General features: G+C 33.7%; 2 protein-coding genes and 1 long non-coding RNA gene across 6 annotated transcripts in view; 2 read left to right on the top strand and 1 right to left on the bottom strand.

The window, feature by feature from the left end:
- Nucleotides 1-21,251, top strand: part of LOC136347105 (fork head domain-containing protein FD5-like) — a 153,401-nt gene that overhangs the window by 32,705 nt on the left and 99,445 nt on the right. The window lies entirely within an intron of this gene.
- LOC136347084 (tRNA modification GTPase GTPBP3, mitochondrial) lies at nt 4,007-19,455 on the bottom strand. Of its 4 annotated transcripts, XM_066296759.1 has the most exons (7): nt 19,260-19,455; nt 18,975-19,157; nt 18,683-18,906; nt 17,598-18,373; nt 17,313-17,548; nt 16,951-17,014; nt 16,187-16,516 (listed from the first exon to the last, which is right to left on the bottom strand). In XM_066296759.1, the coding sequence occupies exons 1-7, from the start codon at nt 19,348-19,350 to the stop codon at nt 16,375-16,377; spliced, it is 1,716 nt and encodes a 571-aa protein (XP_066152856.1). In that variant the 5' UTR covers nt 19,351-19,455; the 3' UTR covers nt 16,187-16,374. The 4 variants fall into 4 exon arrangements, with proteins under 4 accessions (XP_066152860.1, XP_066152856.1, XP_066152859.1 ...); XM_066296763.1 differs by lacking the exons at nt 16,187-16,516; nt 16,951-17,014 and adding an exon at nt 4,007-4,029; XM_066296762.1 differs by lacking the exon at nt 16,951-17,014 and having other exon boundaries at nt 16,383-16,516.
- Nucleotides 19,443-21,251, top strand: part of LOC136347118 (uncharacterized) — a 39,882-nt gene continuing 38,073 nt past the window's right edge. The window contains exons 1-2 of the long non-coding RNA XR_010733436.1: nt 19,443-19,941; nt 20,174-20,305. This is a non-coding gene — a long non-coding RNA (uncharacterized lncRNA). The remainder of the gene's footprint in view (nt 19,942-20,173; nt 20,306-21,251) is intronic.

The following is a 21,251-nucleotide window of genomic DNA, read 5'->3' on the forward strand; positions in this document are numbered from 1 at the left end:
ACACATTTCGAACAAAGAACAGTTAAAAGCAACATGCCGAGAGGAATGGTCAAAGATTGAAACAAGTTACGTTAGAAAACTAGTAGAATCGATGCCTAACAGGATAAAAGAAATTATAAGATCTAAAGGATGCCCCACACGTTATTATTTTCGTACTGCTTCGACATATTAAAAAAAAAGTTTAGTGGACGAATAATTTTTTTCCCATCAGTTTTGAAGAAAATCTCATTTATTTTTGATGGTTATTATTAATGTTGAATATTTCATTATTGCATTTGGCATATAAACAATATTTTTTGTTTTTTGTAATAAATTTCAGTGTTTTGGATTTCATTCCATTATTTTACATTATTTCTAGGCGGACGAGTAATTTATCTCCCGACTGCATCTTGGTAGGACACAGGTCGCTTGTGCTTTACCCAGGTAATGTTTTATCAGTGATGATAACTCGAATATTTTTACGAATTCTGACACCCTTCCTCGTGATTATGGTTAATTTCTTACGTACCAACACATAATTTTTTACGTGTCCTTATTTCATTTTTACAGGGTGATTCATTGAAAATGAGACATAGCAAAACCCGCGATAGGAGAGATCAAAATGTGACGCTTGGAACCAACATATCTTATACCAATGTTGCGTGTTTCCAAATTACAGGGTGTTAAAGCTTGAAATTATATTTTAAAATCTCTTAATAACTTTTTGTGTTTTTATAGCATCAACACCAAAAATTAGCATACTTAGGTTTTGGAAGGTGCCATAGAAGAATTTTGATGTAACGTTTACGTAGCTCTCAGAGGGCGCTAGTCGCCACCCACCAATATTTTGCCATTTTTCTAAGAGGGCAACAAAGATTAAATTATGTTTTATATAATGAAACAGCGTCTAGTTTTACTGAAAAAAGATAATCTCGTTTAGTCCCGATATCTCTCTTCGTTTACGAGATTTTTACCCATAAACTAACTAATTCATGTCGTAATATTTCATATCCTTAATTAATTCAAAAATAAACTTTTCAATCATTAGAAAAAAAAGAAAACCCGTTAACAAATGAAAAATAAGTCTTATTATCAAATTCATTACCCAAAAACACAAATCATATCGTGCATCTCCCTAAAGGAAAACTGATTATGCCTTAGCATTTTTAGATTTGAATTTCAATTTTTTACTTAAAAAGAGAAACTAACAAAAGAAAATACTTTGGTAAGCCAAAATAACAATAATTAAGTAATTCTTTGCCATGCAACTGAACCGTAACCACTGTACTTTTTGAGGATTTGAAATGATAAAACACAATTTAACTTATGAGTGAAAATCTCGTGAACTAACAGAAATATCGGGATTAAGTGAGAGTTTTTTGTTTGAGTAAAAATACACGCTCATTCATTATATTGAGTAGAATCTGACTTTAATTGCACTCATAAAAAATATGACTAAATTTACCGAAGCGGTGGGTGGGGACTACGGCCCTCTGGGAGCTACGCAAAAATTACATCAAAATTTTTTCTTGCCATATAACAAAACCTAAATACACCAATTTCGGTGTTAATACAATGGAAACACAAAAAGTTATTAATTCATTTTAATTATAATATAAATAATTTTTAAAAAATTTAAATAAAATTTCAACCTTTAACACTCTGTCATTCTGATATATGCAATATTGGTTAAAAGAATGTTGGGCCCAATTGTCATATTTTGATATCTTCTATCTCGGGTTTTACCATGTTCCATTCCCAATGAATCACCTTGTATATGTCTGTAATTTATTTAGCAAGTAGTTACAGTTTATATTTTTGCAAGTTTAATAAATGTAGAAAAATTTGTTAAATTTCTCATTTTTCTCAAATTACTTGGAAACATTTTTCGCTCTTTTAACCTATTTAAAGTTTCATTTAATCAATTTGGGTGATTTATATGTATTTCGCATTAATCGTATGGTTTCAGAGCAAAATCAATGTTTCCAACAGTTTGGATTTATTTAAATATAGCTTTCCGAATTTTCAACTTTGTTATGACTATTTTGAATTTATACGAAGCTCAGTTTGATAGATTTGAATAAATCAGTCGAATTTCGCATTCTTTTCACGACTGCTTGCAAATCTTCGACATTTGGATTTTCGGGATCACTTAAGCAGAATTTTTGCTGTTTTAGCTTATTAATTTGATCAATTTGGGCGACTTATGCATATTTCGCTTTGATTGGATGATTTCAGAGCAGTTATCGATTCCCACACATCTCGCTCGTTTAAATACCAGTATTTGTATTATGTGAGTTCAATTCGAAACACCTTGCAGGAATTAGTTGAATTTCGCATTATTTTTATGACTAACTTTTAAGTTATTTCAATTTAAAGTAAAGATAGAAGAAAAATGAGCTTATTAAAATTCTTAATAAATTCACATAATGTTAATTGAATCGTTTGAAAATTTGTCCATTAAAAATAAAAGATCGTTCTATTAGAATATATTTTTAATTTACAAAAAATTTTATTAAAAGTGTGAAATATCCAAATTTTTCACATTTCAAGTGCCTCAAACTAGATTTTTTAAGTGTGACATCTTTTTTTTTTTTAATTAATTCTTCTTTTAATTAACTTTCAAATTAAAAAATTATATTCTTTAACTACATTCTAAATTGATACATTACTTAATAAGTTAGATAGATATGTAAGATCTCTTCAATTTATATATAAGTACAACATACATACATTATGTATATATCATTTGAAAGTAAATTAAAAAACTGATTTTCAAAAAAAAAGTCTGTCCTACTTCAAAAATCGAGTTTGAAACGTTTGAAATGTGAAAAATTGGGATATTTCTCTAATATTCTGCATAAAAGTTCTCGAAAATTAAAAATATACTTCAATAGAGTGACCCTTGGTTTTAAACTAGACAAGTTTCAACTAATATTATGACAATTTATTAAGAATTGTAAAAAGCTTTTTTATTTTAAACTGAATTAACTCAAAACTGCTAAACGTTTTTCATAATTTTTAATAACAGAAAATACTTGTAGTTTCACGCACAACTAGTGTCCGTGACAAAATACAGGATATCTCATATAAAATATTGTATTTTTGTCACGCCATGGTTTTCTGAACCACCATGTATCTTAAAAAATATTAAAAAATAAAAATTCATGAAAAATTCAATAGCTTTTATATTAAACTTTTGTTCTGGATCTCAAGTTTTTCGAAATAAAATACCCGACCACCTTACGTAGATCACCCTATACCTACTCGCTCATAGGTACCAAAGATTATGAGACTCTCTGCATCTCATAAATCATGGAGAAATAAAAATTGATTCTCTTTTTCGACCAGCGTCCTCGTTTGATAACATTAGGAATTAATGCATTTTAAACTTCTAAAAGAATAAATTAATTTTCTCGTGCTATTTTTAGCATGCTTTAATTCGCCAGAAGGTTAATGTTTATAAAAATGAAATATTTTATTGCGGTATACAGAGTGTTTAATTTACCGATATCTGAATTATAGTATAAAGTGATTCGTTTTTCATTGTACTACTATAATAAGAGTATACGAAATTTCTTTTTAAAATTTATACATTTTGGATGATATCAAACGCTTTTTTGATAACAGATCCAAATTCCCAGCGTCCTCAAATAAGCACGACGGGTGTTACATATTAAAAATATTAATTCTGCAAAAGTTCTTCATCAGTTGCTCCATGCCAAGGGTCTCTAAACTTTTTAGAGCCGCATATGAACATTGTAAAAATATGGGCGTACCGAATATGAACTATTATGCAAAAATAGTGTTAATAAAATGAGTTGTTGGATTTTTTGTTATTTATGAAGATATACAGGTTTAGTTGCCGCATATACCGGAAGTAGATGCCAATTTCTTAATTTTAAATCAAACTACCTAATTATCTTTTCGCATTTTCCCATTAGATTTTAAGGCCAGCTTATGTAAAGTGTCTTATGTCTAAAACTTACGGCAAGATCCTACGGAAATCGGTGTTGTGCTTTAACTGCTACGAATTTCGGAATCAGTGTTCTGGAACAAAAAGACGACTTGACAACCTACTTTTTGGTCGTTTTTTTATTAATTTTTTGTAAAATTTACCAACAATTTTAATATAGAATTACTGATAACAACTTAATAAAATTTTGTCACTTCTAGGAAGCTCTCAAAAATAGTACAATTTACAATTGGATAAAAAAGGAATATATTGCTTTAAAATTTTCTACGCAGTTCTATATAGCATTAATATGTATTTAATATAGTAAATATGTGTGAGAATTTTTGGCCACGCAGCCGCGGGCCGTAGGTTGGTGATCTTTGCTTTATACAGGGTACCAAAAAGTTTCCGTCCCATGGTGCAACATTAAAAAATTAGCTTTCAAATTGCAAAAAATAGCGAGTATTTTTATTTATTTTTATAGAATAAGTAAACTAGCACTATTTTAAGTATAATACTAAATAAAAAAATTAGTATTTTGTCGGGTTTCCAGATTTCTTTTCACTACTGCGAGTACTTGATTCCATTTGATTGTAATATTCTTTTTAGCTAATCCTTGTTATTTATGTTGTATGATCTTATTTTACGCTCCAATTATATCCGTAAATGTTCAATCAGATTTAAATCCGGTTATTGGGACAACTGGGCTAATGCATTTTCAATATTGTACACAAAGCACCAACTGCCTTTTCTAAAGCGCAATATGTTTTAGGTCGTTGTCATGAATGAAAGTCAACGATCTGTTGAGACCAAATTTTTCGGAACTGTTCAGGAGATTTGATTCTAAAATGTTCCGATGTACTTTACTGTGCACCATTCTATCAATAAATACCAAATTTCCAACCCCTGCAGCCGACATATAGCCCCACACCATAAGGCTTCCACCTTCGTGTTTAACAGTCGCAGATAAATTTTCAATTTTCAGCTCTGAATTCGGTTTTCTCCAAACCTTTTATGCACCATCTGATCCGGGTGCATTAAACTCACGTTTGTCGCTAAGTATGAGGTGATCCTAAAATCTTTGATTTGATATTCCCGACCATACTTCAGCCTCTTGGTTCTATTAACTTTGGATGTAAACGGCTTTTTGTGAATAGTTGGAGTGTTGTAATTGTGTTTCCTTTTACGATAATGGTCAATAAGGTATATTTGAACATTTTAAAGTCAAATCCCTTAGCAATTCTCAAAAACTGGACCTCGATAGATCGTTTACTTTTATGTACGGCAACGACCCACAGCACATTGCACTTTTAATGTGGCAGTAGCTGCTATGTAATATTAAAATTACATTATCCAACTCGCCCCAATTACTGGCTTTAAATCTCAACAAAATATTAATTGCCAAGTTTTTGTTCGAATTAATAATTGTTAATTGTAAAATAGTTCGGAAACTTTGTTATGATAGTATTCCTCAGGATTTGATGTCTTTTGACACGTCTGGTTAAAAATAAAAATACTAAACAATATATTTATTGTGTAACATTTAACGTAGTGCCAGTTGCTTATTGTAAAAATAAATATAAATTTTCGTGCTTTTTGAAGCAAAAGAAGAACTAAAAAAAATGAAAAGGTAAAAAGTTTAATAATTGGAGAAATAAGTTAAAAATTATGTAAAATGCATATATTTACTTAATAATTTTATTGCGTAAAAAGTTATAATGTAAAAAATAAATTGTTAATTTTAGTTATGCAAATTAGTAAGCATTACGAATCTTCGTCGACACATCTTTCACATTCACATCACTTCTTTTTTGAACCTCTGTTGAAAGCGCCGCACACCCATTGCATACCACTAACGCATTGAATCCATTGTCGATGGTCAATATAAAATCGAAAGTGGCATTTGGAAATGGTACACAAGTCACTGTCCTTATCAGCATTATCAGAACTATGCCTAATGGGTTTCTTCATTCTTCTTTGGCTGTTTAATTAACCTTTCTTTAACGTCTTGGACAGTTATTACTTTCGCTCTCGTTACTATCTTTTCGTTTTCTTTCCTTCATTTGACCAAATATTTGATGCGACTGAGCTTTAATATGAACTTACCCTCTATATAAATATTTCCGGGGTATAAGCAGACGAATATTTTGCTAAAAAAATATTAGAAAATCATCCACGATTTTTTTTAAGTAAACTTTATTTTTAAAAAAATATACTAACCAAAACTTACAATTCGGAACTAGGTATTTCACTAAAAAATACTGACATTCCATTGGGATTCCGAACTTGTATCCAAACTTTTGTTAAAGCGTAATTAATTTATTTACCCAGGTGAAACCCACAAATAATGCACTACATCTGTGCCGTTAGATTGAAACTACTATCAAGAAAATTCCCAATTGTTAACTAATACATTTTTCCTTTTATTATAATAGAGGGAACGCGGTAACGCACTTCCCCCCTACACATACTTGCCCCACTGCACCTTACCTAACTGACACAGTTGGGCCTCTTATTTGTAAATGATTAATTAGAATAAATACACTATTCGCAATAAAATTACCGACGTACGTAATGAATTACCTAGAAGGCAATGCACAAGACTGCAAACCTGACAGAACCAAACATTCAGAAGTAATTGTATTTTTTTTAACTGTTTGCTTTTATTAAATGTTCGAAGTGATCTTCACATAGTTGGAACGGTAGAGGAAATGATGCACCGGTAATATGGCCACCACGCTTCCCTGATTTAACTCCACTTGATTATTTTTTTATGATGAACTCTAAACTCCGTGATATACTCAATGCCCGTAAATAACGAAGAGGATTTGTGGAGACGAATTCAAAATTCAGTGAATATTTTAAGAAACGACGAGGAACTGATGGCGAAGATCCATTTTAACTTTTTATGTCGAATTAATTTTTGAAGGGATGTTAACGGAGATCACTGATTTCTCACCCCTAAAAACCCCCCGACGCGAGATTTTGTGTGTAGATAGCAGCATTACCAACGAAATAATTTTTTTTTTCAATTTTTTTAATCTTAACTTTGACGCCCTGCATTTCGAAAACCGTCCACTTTTGGATTAGACAAATTAGGTTGAATCATCATTTTCTCACCCCAGGAATATGTGGTAGGATTTTGTACAGATGTTTTACTGTATAAGCATGTGACGGTTGCCCTAAGTTAAAATATCTCTACGATTAGTGCAGTTTTGAAACTTCACAAAAACAATTACGGCACCCAAGATTTACAGTTGCCCAAACAAAAAAGGTTCGCATCCAACGAGGGTTATAAATAAAAAATAAAAATGTTGGAATTTAATGTATACCCATAATGTATTTTCGTTCTAAAAAATCCTCTGTTAATTCCCCAATCCAATTCCCGCGGTGATCATTGCTTTTTCCATAATGTGGCCACGTTGCCGACATTGAGGACTGTGACGTGCATCGAGAATTTTATTGCGAATGGTATAAAACCTACCACATCAACACCTTCGTGATAGCACCGTTAACCCTATGAAAACTATACATATAAAATTATAAATGACTTAATTTGACTATGTAACAGCATATATGCGCAACTAATATTCAATTTTAAACGCCCTTCGTTGGCGCTACTGGTTTCAGTTTCTTCACACTTATGAGTACCGGTCTCCGTACACAGTGCCGGCGCATCTCAAATATTTATAGTTTGACAACCGAAGCCGGGGCAATATTCATGTTGGTCCGCTGCCTTAGGCATCCGATATGTTACAGGGTCCTATCACCAGAGAGTAGAGGAAGCTTGGCGGTTATGATTTCATTTTGCATCATAATATTTTAGATCATACCTTCTAAGGGCGATGTTTTCAACTGATATTAAAAATACTACGCACTTATCAACACTAGGGCGCAAGGGCACTTCGTAAATAACAAGTGCATCAAGTGTAAACGCTAATTTTAAACATATATCAAAGGGTAAAAAACATTGTACACTCTCGACCGAACATGTGTATCAAACATCTTACGAGTTCACTATTAACCGAAGTACTGTTACTGTTAAAGCAAACACTCCAAGTGCCAGATCATTAAAAGAACGCCCGAAGTTATAAAATAAAATCTTAGTCAAGTTGAATAATCTATTGTGGGGGCTAATGTGATGTTTTCCATCCGACCGAGCAGCAATGCCGTCTGTAATTGTATTTATCGAACTGTGTGAAAGTTAGTAAATAATAATTGTACTCCTAAATACAGACTTGCTCACTCTGAATACCATTGTAAACGTATGGAACTCCTACTGCGAGTTAGTTACACTTTCGTGGTTGGTTTTCAATTTATTCCGTTTACATTGCTCCCCTTGCAGAACGAGGGCTAAATTAACACCCATGAGTTTTTTATTCTTCGTTATTCACTGTGTAGGTAAGTATTTGCCAGTGTACAGAACGACAGTTTTAAATAATCGCTTTATAAAAGGTACAATGTGGAACCGGTACTAATTAATTGGTATTCGTCACTCTTCCATGTACGATGAAAATAATAAGTTTATGCGCACGTACTACAATGATTCCAGAAGTACCCGTCCTAACACTTGGAGAAATTTTTGGAAATCATTACGTTATTTGTCAATATGGTTCTCCACGATTCCTTCGTGGAGTTTAGACGTGCCAAGCGATAGTGTGTTTACTAATAGAGTGTTTATTTCAAAGAACAATTGTTTACTCTCTGCATACCGAGTGCTGCGGGAATTCTATGAATATGGATGAAAATAGAGTTGAGAAAACTAATGAATTCGAATTTGCACGACGGCTGACGCCTATGCAGGTACATACCCCCGATAAAAGCCCGCTAGTCTCACCGCTGGTTATAGCAAGGAGTCAAAAAATGAATAGCAAACATTCAAAGGTAGGAAAAGACAAAGAATTAGTCCGAATGGCCCATCAGAATCCGTCAATGAAAGTCCGATTATAAAAAATAATAAATTCACCGCTTTAAGAGGTAATGGAGGCATCGACGAAGACATGCGGCAAGATACTTGCCAAAATAGTGAAGATGACACTAAACCTCCTCCCATTCTTCTACCGAACGTTACGAATATTAGCAAACTCCGTGGAAACGCGCGGAGTCTGGGACCACCTGTTGAACTTACATACAAAACTGTCAGCAGGAACCAAATACGTATCAACGTATCTACTACTGACAGCTGTAGGGCGATAATTAGGTACTTAGACGAGCAGGATGCTGAGTATCACACACATCAGCTAAAAAAAGAAAGATCATCCCGAGTAGTAATTAGAAATTTACGTCCGACAATGTTGCTCATTGATAATAAATGTGAATTAAGGAAACTTGGTCACGGAGTCCGAAATGTCGTCAATATAAGGAATAGAGTCGCCAAGAAAAATGCTCCGTTATTTTTCGTGGATCTTGAACCACATCAACCCTACCAGTAAATCTGCACCATCACAATCCTTCTTGGACCAGAGATAAAAGTTGAACCCCCTAAAAAGCATAAATTGTGCAATGCGCCTGATGCCAAAGATATGGACATGCAACAACGTGCGTAAAATCGAGAGATACACCGGCGCTATGTGCCTCGTGAGAAAATAATCATCTGGCTAATTATAAGAGATGTGCAGTCTACCAAGACGTTAAGGAAAGGAAAAGTCAACCGACAAAAACTGATGTAATTACATCTACTGCTCTAAAACAAAATATCTCTATCCCAGGCAGGAGGCAGGGCCGACAAATAACATTTTCAAACCGACCACGGCAAACCTATGCTCAAGTCATAAGAAGCAATACAAATAACAACTATGATAATGAAGCTTTACAATGCAATAATGACCCTATAGAAAAGTTCTTCGCCAAACTAGAGGCAACTATAATGAAACAAATCGACGAACTCGCGTCACTCATCAGATTATTAAGCACGCTATTCAATAAGATGTTACAATGGCTACAAACACAATTAGTCTTCTACTATGGAATGCTAGTGGATTCGGCCAGCACAAACTAGAGATTGGACAGTATCTTACGACAGACAGCGTAGATATAATGATTTTAGCTGGCACACATTTTACTGAAAAATCATAGTCGAGAATCCAAAACTATTAGATTTACTTTACTATACATCCAGATCGCAGAGCGCACGAGGGCTCAGCTGTCATCATAAAGTCCAACACTGTACATCACGAAATCGGGAGATTCCAAGAAGGTTTTGTGCAAGCTACAAATGTGAAAGCATTCACCAATAATGGATCAATTGTTGTTTCTGCGATTTACTGCCCATCAAGGCATGCATTCCGGGTGCAAGACTTGACAGGATATTTTGATGGACTTGGTCAAAGATTCATTGCTGGTGGAGACTTTAATGCTAAACACGCTCACTGGGGGTCAAGACTTATGATATCAAGAAGAAGAGTACTATTAAAATTGGTATTGCAAAAGACACAATGTTCTTCCAACTGGAGAGCCTACCTATTGGCCTGGCTTAGTGACCTCAATAAGATTCCTGACTTATTGGATTTCTTCTTTACGGCGGGACTCGTAAATTATTACTTCCAGACGGAATCAGTGCATGAATTAGCCTCTAATCATACTACTGTATCTCTTCTATTCAGCAGTGAAATAATTACCAAGCGACCCCCACTAAGTCTTGGAAATCGTAAAACTGATTGGTATGCTTTCGTCAACCATGTGGAAGCAAGAATAGATCTTAAATGTCACTGAAAGACCAAAAAGAAATTGATGAAGCCACTGAAAATCTAACTAGGCTTATACACGAGGCAGTACTAAGGGCACTTCCAGTATCAAACCCAAAAATACATAATCCTAACTCCCCGTCAGAAATTCAAAATAAAATCAGGGAAAAAAGAAAAATGCTACATATGTGGCAAAAACACCGAATTCCTAAATATAATACCAAACCGAATAAGTTGTCCAAGGAACTTAAGTAGCTACTTGACATCCGCTGGAATGACACGTTCAAGGATTTTCTTAAAAACTTTACACCCTCAAAGGATACGACCTATTCCCTATGGAGAATAACAAAGGCATTCAGGCGACCGAAGAAAAAACAACCACCACTCATCAGAACCTCTAATGGCTGGGCTAGAAGCCATAAGGAAAAAGCTGAAGTATTTGCTGACCACCTTCCAAAGATCTTCAAACGAAACAAACAGATCCAATGAATGGCAAACTAAAATTGAGGGTTTCCTCGAATGTCCACCACTTCCTACGTGTAAACCACAAAAACCATTTACACCATCAGAAGTAAGTCGTATAATTAAAGCAATGAAACTTAAAAAGTGTCCACGGTACCATTTGATAACCAAAGAGATACTTGTACGTTTCAAAAGAAAAGCCATAGTTCACATTATTACTTTATTCAATGGCATAAACTGTTCGGCTTGCTTCCCATCACAATGGAAAATAACTCCAATGGTAATGATCTTGAAGTCAGGTAAAGCACCAGAACTTGCATGGTCGTATCGACTTACTAGCCTTCTGCCAATAGTGTCAAAGCTGTTTTAAAACTCTTGAGGAGATTAAAAACAGAAATGCACAAGTTAAATTTAATCTCTGATTATCAATTTGGTTTTCTTGATAAACATTTCACGATAGAGCGAACACACAGAGTTATTGACAAAATAAGTGAATGCTTGGAAAGAAAGACAAGCTGCTATGGAGTTTTCGTGGATGTGAGGCAGGCTTTTGACAAAGTTTGACATGAAGCACTCCTTTGCAAAATCAAGTCTAACCTATCTCAATACTACCATATATGGAAATCACGCTTGAGTGATCGACTGTTTCAAGTGAGGGTGGGTGACAAATTATTAGACCTAAAAAGCATTAAAGCCGGAGTTGCTCAAGGCTCAGTTTTTGGACCATTCTTATATAGCTTATACACTGCTGACATACGTAATGGTCAAAATATTTTAATCTCAATTTTTGCTGATGATACCACACTAATGGTGACAGAAAGTGACTGTTTACAGGCTGCTGCTAGCATGCAGGAAGAGGAAAATAACCTTGAGAGCTGGCTTTCCAAATAAAGAATTCAAAAAAAGTGAATCGATAGTCTGTAAATGTAATCTACACGTTGAGCAAAAAATACTAGTCTTCCGGTTACATTAAATGGAGTTCCCGCCTCTTAATACGAATCTACCAAATATCTTCAAATGTATCTAGACTATTGTATGACTTGGAGAAAACATATAACAACAAAAGGAAAAGAGCTAAACTTAATTTTTTTTTTTATGTATTGGCTGCTGGGCTATAAACCTTAACTCACTGGAAAACAGAGTGTTATTATGTGAAGTTGTCATCAAAGAAGTTTGAACTTATGGAACTCAGCTGTGAGGGTAATGCCAGCAATTCTAACATAGCGATACAACAAAAATTCCAATCAAAAACTCCAAGACTCCATGGTTTGTAAACAACAAGACCATATACACGGATCTGAATTTCTCTTCGATTTGTGACGAAATACTTAGATTTTCACTTAAACATAAGGATCAGATCAAAAATCATCTTAATACCTTAGCGAGCAACTTGCTCAGAAAACCAGCAACTAGGAGACTGAAACGTTTCAAATCAAACGATTTATCTGAATATAAGGGAGGATGCGGAATAGGTGGGTGTATTGAACATATGTATATTCTGTATACTGTTATGTAAGGGCCGCAACATAATTGCGCATTAGAACTCATAATGCTGAGTTCTTCATAAGCTTTTTCTAATCGACAGATATGTTCTAATTATCAAATTTACTTATAGTAATATATTGTTACAGATTGTAAATAGTAGTTAAATAAAAAAAAATTCTCAACATAGCCTCCTTCGGGATTAATACACTTTTCTTAGCGATGTTCTATGACTTATACAGGGTGTAACATACGTAGGGATTTTCCTTTTAACACGACATAGACCTCAAAGAACTAAGCAATATTTTTATATAAATTTTTTTCGAAATCTAAAAAAAAAAACGAAATATGAGCAGATGAGTTTTAATACATTTTTTGTATAAAATCTAAATCCATTCCAGCATAAAAGAGTAATTCAACGCAAAGGAAATAAAATGTCCCACAAAAAATTATCAGCTATTGCAGGAACGCAAAAAACATTTAATGTTTACTGTTTTTATGCAATTTATCCGCGCCGCTCAAAAATCAGTCGTGAAGTTTAGCTCCAGGTGTTCTTTCGATAAATAATCACTATTGATACTATTAAATTGACAAAGGGCCATATAATTACTCGAATCACGAATTAGTGGACATATTGGTGATATACCGGGAGTGTCACCGGAATACCGTAGCAGCTTCGCAGTTGTGTGCCGAGTGCTTTCCGGAAAGACATCATCCTGGAGCCCGTAGATTTGTTTATCTTGTTGGAAGAGCTCGCAAAACCGGAAACTTAACAGCAATACATGGTGGACATGCTGGAAGACCTAGGCCACTTAAAATGGCACCCATTAAGGAGCATGTTTTAGATATCGTTCAGGACAATCTAACTACCAGTTCTAGAAGAATCGCAGAGCAAGTTCCTACATCTCACATGGCAGTGTGAAGAATTTTAAATGAACACCAACTTTATCCCTATCACGTGCAACGGGTTTAAGCGTTAATGCCACAAGACCATCTCCCAAGAGTATATTTTTGTGACTTACGGGAAACTGCTCGTAATAAAAATTTCCTTAAGTTTATTCTGATAACGGATGAATCAATTTTTACTCGTAACGGAATAAATAATTTTCTAAATGCTCACGTATGGGCAATGGAAAATCCTCACGTTATTCGTCGAACTAATTTCCAACAGAGATTTTCTTTAAATGTTTGGACCGGCATGGTTAATAACACGTTTATCGGACCTCTTTGTCTTCCACATCAAATAACGGGCTTAGACTATCTCTATTTTCTGGAACATAATTTGCCTGAACTTCTTGAAAATGTGCCTTTAAATGTTAGACAATCTATGTGATTTTCCATGACGGTGCTTCACCTCATTTTAGGCGCAAAGTACGGGACTTTAAACGATCAATTTCCTAACAGGTGGATAGGTCACAATGAGCTAATAAGATGGCCCGCAAGATCATCAGATCTTAATTCATGTGATTTTTATTTGTGGTATTACATGAAAAGTTTAGTGTTTGCGAGTAAAATTAATATAGTGGAAGAATTGCGTGAACAGATAGAAAATGCTACACAAATAATTAGAGGAAAGCCATCTCTTCTAACAGCAGTTTGTACAAATAAAACCAATGGAGACAATTTCGAACACTTTTTGTAGCCAGTCCTGGGGTGAGTAGTAGCTAAAGATGTAGCACTTATTAAAACTTTGATATGTGCATATTTTGGTTGTTTTTGAAATTTCAAAAAAATGTTATATAAAAATATTGCTTAGTTTTTTGAGGTCTGTGTTGTGTTAAAAGGAAAACCCCTACTTATGTTACACCCTGTATACTCTGTCATACGAAGCTTCGAACGTTTTAAAATAAACATTAACCTCGAACTTCAGCTCTTCGTTATTAGCAAATCTCTTTCCACCGAGCCATTTCTACAAGTTTGAATAGAGGAAATAATCTAAGAGGGTTAAATCTGGCCAATAGGGTGGGCGAGGCTAAAGTTCGCAACCAAAAAGTATTGAATTATCTATCGATGATCAATTTTTTTGAGGTTCGCAAAAACTCTAAAAGCGTTCATTAAAAACAGCTCTAAAACAAACACAAATCGATGTAAGATTCTAAAACTCTGGACATAAGCTTTTTAAAGTTAGGACTTTGCAATATAGGTAAATTTTTAACAAAAAATTGCCATTTATACGCTAGATCTGACACTACTGGGACTATCCTCGTAGATATCGTACTACAGGTTTTCCTTCGGTTAAATGAAAGTTAGTATGACCCTCGGGGACCTTATTTTCCAAATATCACAGCCGAAAAATTATTTGGCTACTAGCAGCAAAGAACAGTGAGAGTAAAATAAAGATTTTTCACACCCCTTCAAACACTATTACAAACTTTTACTGGAGTTTCTTCCAGATAAGGAATCATTTCGAGCAACTGAGAACAACAGAGAGCCGAAACTCAATTATCTCAACAAGAATCCTCCGTATTTTCGACGATCCCTTCCAGTTTACTTTTTAAAAAATCAAGCTAAACGTCGATGTATAGTATAAATGTACGGGGTGTAAGATTTATTTTTATAGCAGCACGTTAAGAGCTTATTGTATAACATCTTAGGGTAAAGTATCATAATACAGTATACAAGATGTGTCAAAATTAGATGATTACAGGATTTTATTAAAATCCCTGGCTAAATTCAAAGAGTAATTTTTTTTCTGATTTTAGGCCAAAAAAATGTTATTAACATACGTCCGATAATACTTCGTGTTCAAGATACAGAGTGTCAAACTTTTAAAATCAATTTTCTTTAAAAATTTTAATAATAATCTCTTAGCCAGTTTTGTTGAAATTTGGCAGTATTGTTTGTGATTATTATTGTTATTTGTGCGCCACTGAATTTTTAAAAACTATAATATTTTTTCCCATTAACCAACAAAAAATAGGACATGGTATGGAAAAAAATTCATGAGACAAAAATTTTTCACTGCAATGTCCGCTATAGTCTTCTTAAGTTTGGTACAACCTATTTCGAACATCCCGTATAAAGATAGGCCGGAAACTGAAACCTAAGGGAAAAATAATCAAGCATTGCCAAATTGAAACCTTTAAATTAAAAAATTTCAATTTCCGTAGCCAAATTTCAGGAATAATGGTAGAAATAAAAAAAGTTATAAGCAAAAATATCCTCTACATCTATATGTTTGTAAACAGCAAATTTTCGATTTCGGCAGAAATTAGAAAAGATCATGGCTGCATAACCGTACTACCGGCAGTTTTAATAATGAGTTCTATAACCGTACTGCTGTAGTAATTTTTCCTCGATTGTGTAGGCTACGACTCGTAATCAATTTAAATAGCAAAATAAACAAATACATCCAGAAACATAAAAAATTTCAGAAAAACACTTATCACTTTGTATCTAGGGAACAAAGTATTTTCTCTAAAATCGTCAAAGGACAAAAAATTCTTAAAATTACTCAGAGAATAACCCCGAAAATTTTTGCCTAACATGTAGGTAACACATTGTACATTGCTATGCGACCATTTCGAGTAAAATTCTGAATCACTTCTGCCCGGATAAATTTCTCAACACAATCTCAGATTATTGCACAAATTATGTAGAGACGATACAAAAGATACACGGTTGGTTATCATTAACGTAGGTTTTATTTCGTTATAGAGAGCCTTTACACTGTCGTAAGCTTGTATTTGCTGAGGTACTACCCTTCATTTATTTTCATGTCTAAAAAATATTTTGTCGGCTACACATCGGTTCCTGATATTTCAATTCCTCAATTTACTTCTCGCTTTGTCTGTGGAACCTGGGAAATTAGTTTCATTTTTGTCTTTTATAAACGTTCGAAATGGCTGTTCTTCGAAATAATGATTTGTTGATCGTCTTCAACATCAGCAGATTTTTCTTATGTAAAAGTACATTCTTACAATTTTTTTCGACTAAATAGGGGCAAGTCAGACACCTAAAAATGTGGCAACGTGAGTTACTTGACACCAAAATGATTTTCAATAACTTAGGAGATAAAAGTACTTATCCCATTATCCTGAAATTTTTTCAGTATCATTGTAACTACGTATAGGCCAATTTGTTGACACGACAAATTACGATACCTTGACGAAAGGGATTATGGGACGGAAAGGAAATGTGTAATAAGAAATGCCTTACATTGTAGCTTGAAGTCTACAATAGATTGTAAATCGCAATTTAAACTTTAAAATTTTGTTTAAATCGAAACTGCGACAGTGTTTTTAAAAATGATTCTAAATGACGTCAATAGTTGACATAAAAATATAATATTTTAAAACCACTTTAAACCTTTTTAGTAAAAAAAGACCCAAGTGTTGGAATTCTCTTAACTACATTTATTATTGATGCACAAAATTAAACATTTCTTACCTTAATCGTTGACAAGAAACGAAACCAGCAGGAAGTCCATGTTGTTGCGTAACTTTGGATATTTCTTGATCATTAAATACATTAAAATTAGTTCACCAACCGTAAGATTTTTAGTTTTTTAATGTTTAGAGAAACTAAAACTAACCACTTTCCAAAAAAAAACAATAAATTGTTTCGCGGAGTATTTTTTTCAAGGCACAAACAACTCCATTCACTAAGATAGTAAAATAGAATTTGCCATAAATGAATATGAAAAATAATGGATACCGGATATTACAGTGAATGCATTATATGCATATATGTACAAATGTTTTTATAACATTAATTATTTATCATTAGTAAGTTATCTATGTGTTATTTACCTATACAAAATTCACTAAAGATAACATCAAGAATCTCTTCAGATGTAACTGTGCCAATAAGTTTCCCCAAATTTCCAATTGCATTCTTAAGATATTCAGCCATAATAACCACATCACTGCCTTCATTTTTAGTAACTTCATTCATAAACAGCTTCAAATTTTGTTGGCATTTTCTTACTTGTTCTCGGTGCCTTTGTTGATTCATACTTGGGTGTTCTTTGGTAGGATCTCCACATCTGAAATTAGATGTTGAAACTAGGCATTGAATTATTTCCTTGTACATACAAAAATTTTAAATGTTGGGTCAGTACATCAACTAACTGAGAAATTCCATTTTCACTTTTACAGGACAGTTTCACCACATTCTCATTGAAATTTGCACTACAAATATTTTCATTATCCAAATCCATTTTATTCATGACCACAATGCACTCTTTATTAAACTGTATCACTCGAGATTTTGGATCATTTTTTACCAGATCTGAAACTCCTAAACTTTCAGTGTAGCTAATAATATAATCCTTCAAACATGAATCTTCATGAAGCTGGCACCAAGTGAAATATCTTGAAAAATCTAATACCAATACTACTAAATTTGCCTTCTGATACATGTCAAGGGTTCTTGACATGCCTTCTAATTCTACAATATCTTGTGATGAATTTCTCAATCCTGCAGTGTCTGCCAGTAGCAGTGGATAACCGCTAATATTCAAAGTAACTTCAATAACATCACGAGTTGTACCTGATATTGGAGTTACTATAGAAGCAGGTCTTCTGCATAGTAAATTCATTAAACTACTTTTTCCTACATTTGGTTCTCCAATAATAACTGTCTTGACTCCATGACGTATTAGCTCCCCTTTATGCCCATCTTTTAAGTGAGTTTCAATCTCTTTTAAAAGAACTTTTACATCTTTGACAACTAACTCTGTAAGTCCAATTTCTAATGTTTCGGTTTCCTCAAAATTTATGTATGCTTCTAAATGAGCCAGAGAATGTGTTAAAATTTGCTTCCATCTGTGATAGAGATTACTTAGAGCACCAGAGCATTGTAGAAAAGCCTAAAAAATCTTAGACATATTTATGTTTGTACCAATATACATATAACACAATTCATAATTAATTTATTTATAAATCATGAAATAATGGGCAACTTATATATTTATTTGAGGTAATATTTTTTATATACGAGTGAGTTCACATAAAAAAATGTGAAAATATAACCTACATTCCTAAAATAATTATATTATAAATATTCCTCTTAAATCACAAAATTCATCCTATATCTGAAATTTCCAAAAATAATTTTATTTAACTTAGAGAGCTTTGGAAAAAGATTGTGCAAAAATATTGCACTAAACTAAACTAACCTGTTTCCTTTGAGCTTCAGTTTCAGCTTGAAGCAAATCTGCTAAGCCCTCTACTTCAGTTAAATTTAGCTTTCCATTTAGAAAGGCACGTCTAGTGAATTCTCCTGGTTCAGCAAGTTTAAAGGTTTCCATACAACTTAAAGCTTCAAGAACACCATTAACAACAGCTGTACCCCCATGAATGTGGAACTCACAGCAGTCTTCACCTGTGAAACTCCTAGGGCCTAAAATATATAAAAACACAGAATGTTAAGTTATCTAAGGTTTAAGTAGATTTTGTGAGGTGACATACCTGGAAACCATAAAACGAACCCTTTATCTATAATTTCTTGTGAAATTGGATGCCTAATATTCTTTAACATTACAGTCCAAGGTTTTGGTAGATCAGAGGATTGGTGCCTAGTCATTTTCCGTATAGCACTCTCAGCTCTTGGACCAGTCACTCGAATGACAGCAACCCCACATTTTCCCAAACCTTACAAAGTTGAATTATGAACAGAGTGGTACTAAATTGATTCACAATAATTTAGAAACACAATATTATTCAGTACATCAAGCTATACAATCTTGAACTGACCGGAGGACAATGCGTACACTGTAGATTTATATCTAAAGAAAGATCTTCTAGTTGCAAATGATTTTGAAATAATATTGTTAACGTTGTTCATCACATATACTTTCAGCCAGCAACATCACAAATTAATAATAAACAAACGCCCACAAAAGAGTTGAACAAAATTTGATAAAAAAATAAAATCAGTCAAAAGCGTTCAAAAGACTACTAAAGAGGTAACTGCGCAAGAACAGGAACGCGTTCACAAGCATTGTCAGATGCCGGGTGCATGCCAACCAACCAACAGGTTAATCGCGTTCAATTTTAATTTTGTTTCAATGACTAAACAGAGATGTTATTATGATATCCATCATAATGGGCGATCATTAAGAAAAAACGCGCAATAAGTGAAGAATCGTAAATGTTATCCATTTGTTAAGCTATTAATTACTATTAAACATCTGCCTAAGAGATGAATCGTGTCCAGGTACGCCTCTGATATTTCAACTCCTGCTTGAGGATTTTCTAATGAATTCCCTTTATATATTGCATTTAAATACGAGTCGAATGACTCGACATATAACCGATTCGCGTTGAAGTATGCACGAGAAGTACGCTCGACATTGGCTGTGAACACAAACCTCAGGGAGAATCCGGCTGAATATCCCTCCTCACTGGTGACGCCAACAGAAAATGGAAAATAGAGGTGCTGCGTAAGACTTTTTTTAATATTATTTTTGCCATTTTTTCATTGTTGTCCTAAGTTTTTTAATTTTATATAACCGGGAAAACTCTAAACTTCCCCATTTTGGCGAATAGATGACCGAACAAAAACAAATGAATACCTCAACTGTCATTTGTTACTTGTCAGTTTTTATTTTGTTTTAATGTTTCAAAACTTTCGAAACCACTAAATCGGATTTTCGTGTATTTTGCAGAAACTACAGTGAAAATCAGTGAAAATGATGAATGAAAAGAAAGTGAAATTGTAATTTAATAAGTTTGGTTTGCATGAAGTTATCCTAAAGTGCTAAGTACACAATTTCTGAAGACCGAAGGAAAAACCTCAAGTAAGCGTTCCAACATTGCACGCATGTCTTGAATAAATTCATGAGCTGTTACCTTTTTGTCAGGTATTTAATGGTATATATCTAATGGCTTAATTAACGCCCTCCATTTGCGGTTCACTGCATAATGCGAGTTTTTTTAAGAGGATTAACTGCAAGCGATCCTCTGAAAACTAATTTCATTATTAAAAGTGTCATTTGCTCCAAACTGTGGTATATAAAAGGAAGTTCTGATGCCGCAAAGCTTTCAAACTGCTTTGTTTTGCGTAAATAATTAAACGCAATACTTGGGGGGCAATACGTAGAAATAATCCTACAAGATTCTAATTCATTGCCACCTCGTAGGGATATCCAAAAAAATGTGCAAAATTGATCTAATTAAGAAAATTAAGTAAACCGACACTTCTATGGTAGATTGTAGACTAAATGCGTTATGGATAATTGAAGGTACGTGTGGAAATAACTCTACAGCGGCCGAAGTCGTTGTCACCCCGTATAGATGTCTAATAACAAATATTGTGAAGAATGTAATTTTTTTGCTCTACACGTCTAATGTAAATCGCTCTGCTTAATAATTTACATGCGGTGAGTGGAAGTAAACACGTGATACTATATTCCTTGATAACTTTCAGATGATCATCGCATATAGGTGATTCTCTGAAAAATAAATCCATCGGGTGAACCTCCGATGGATTATCGAGCAGCTGTAAATACGAAAAATCTAAATATTTTACCCGATTAAAAGTCAATGAGAGTAACATGTCGAAAATCTTTGAACATGGCGTCACTTCCGGATACACCGGAAGTGTCGCCAATATATACTTTGTAATGGCCACCGATAATTTACATTTGAAAAAATGAAGTTGTACCAACTTGTAGGAAAAAGTTTAACGACAGAAACAACTTTAGCATTCCATTAGATTTTTCTCAAAAACGTGATATAATAATG

This window comes from Euwallacea fornicatus, chromosome 26 (assembly GCF_040115645.1).
Source record: "Euwallacea fornicatus isolate EFF26 chromosome 26, ASM4011564v1, whole genome shotgun sequence".
NCBI classification, from domain to species: domain Eukaryota; kingdom Metazoa; phylum Arthropoda; class Insecta; order Coleoptera; family Curculionidae; genus Euwallacea; species Euwallacea fornicatus.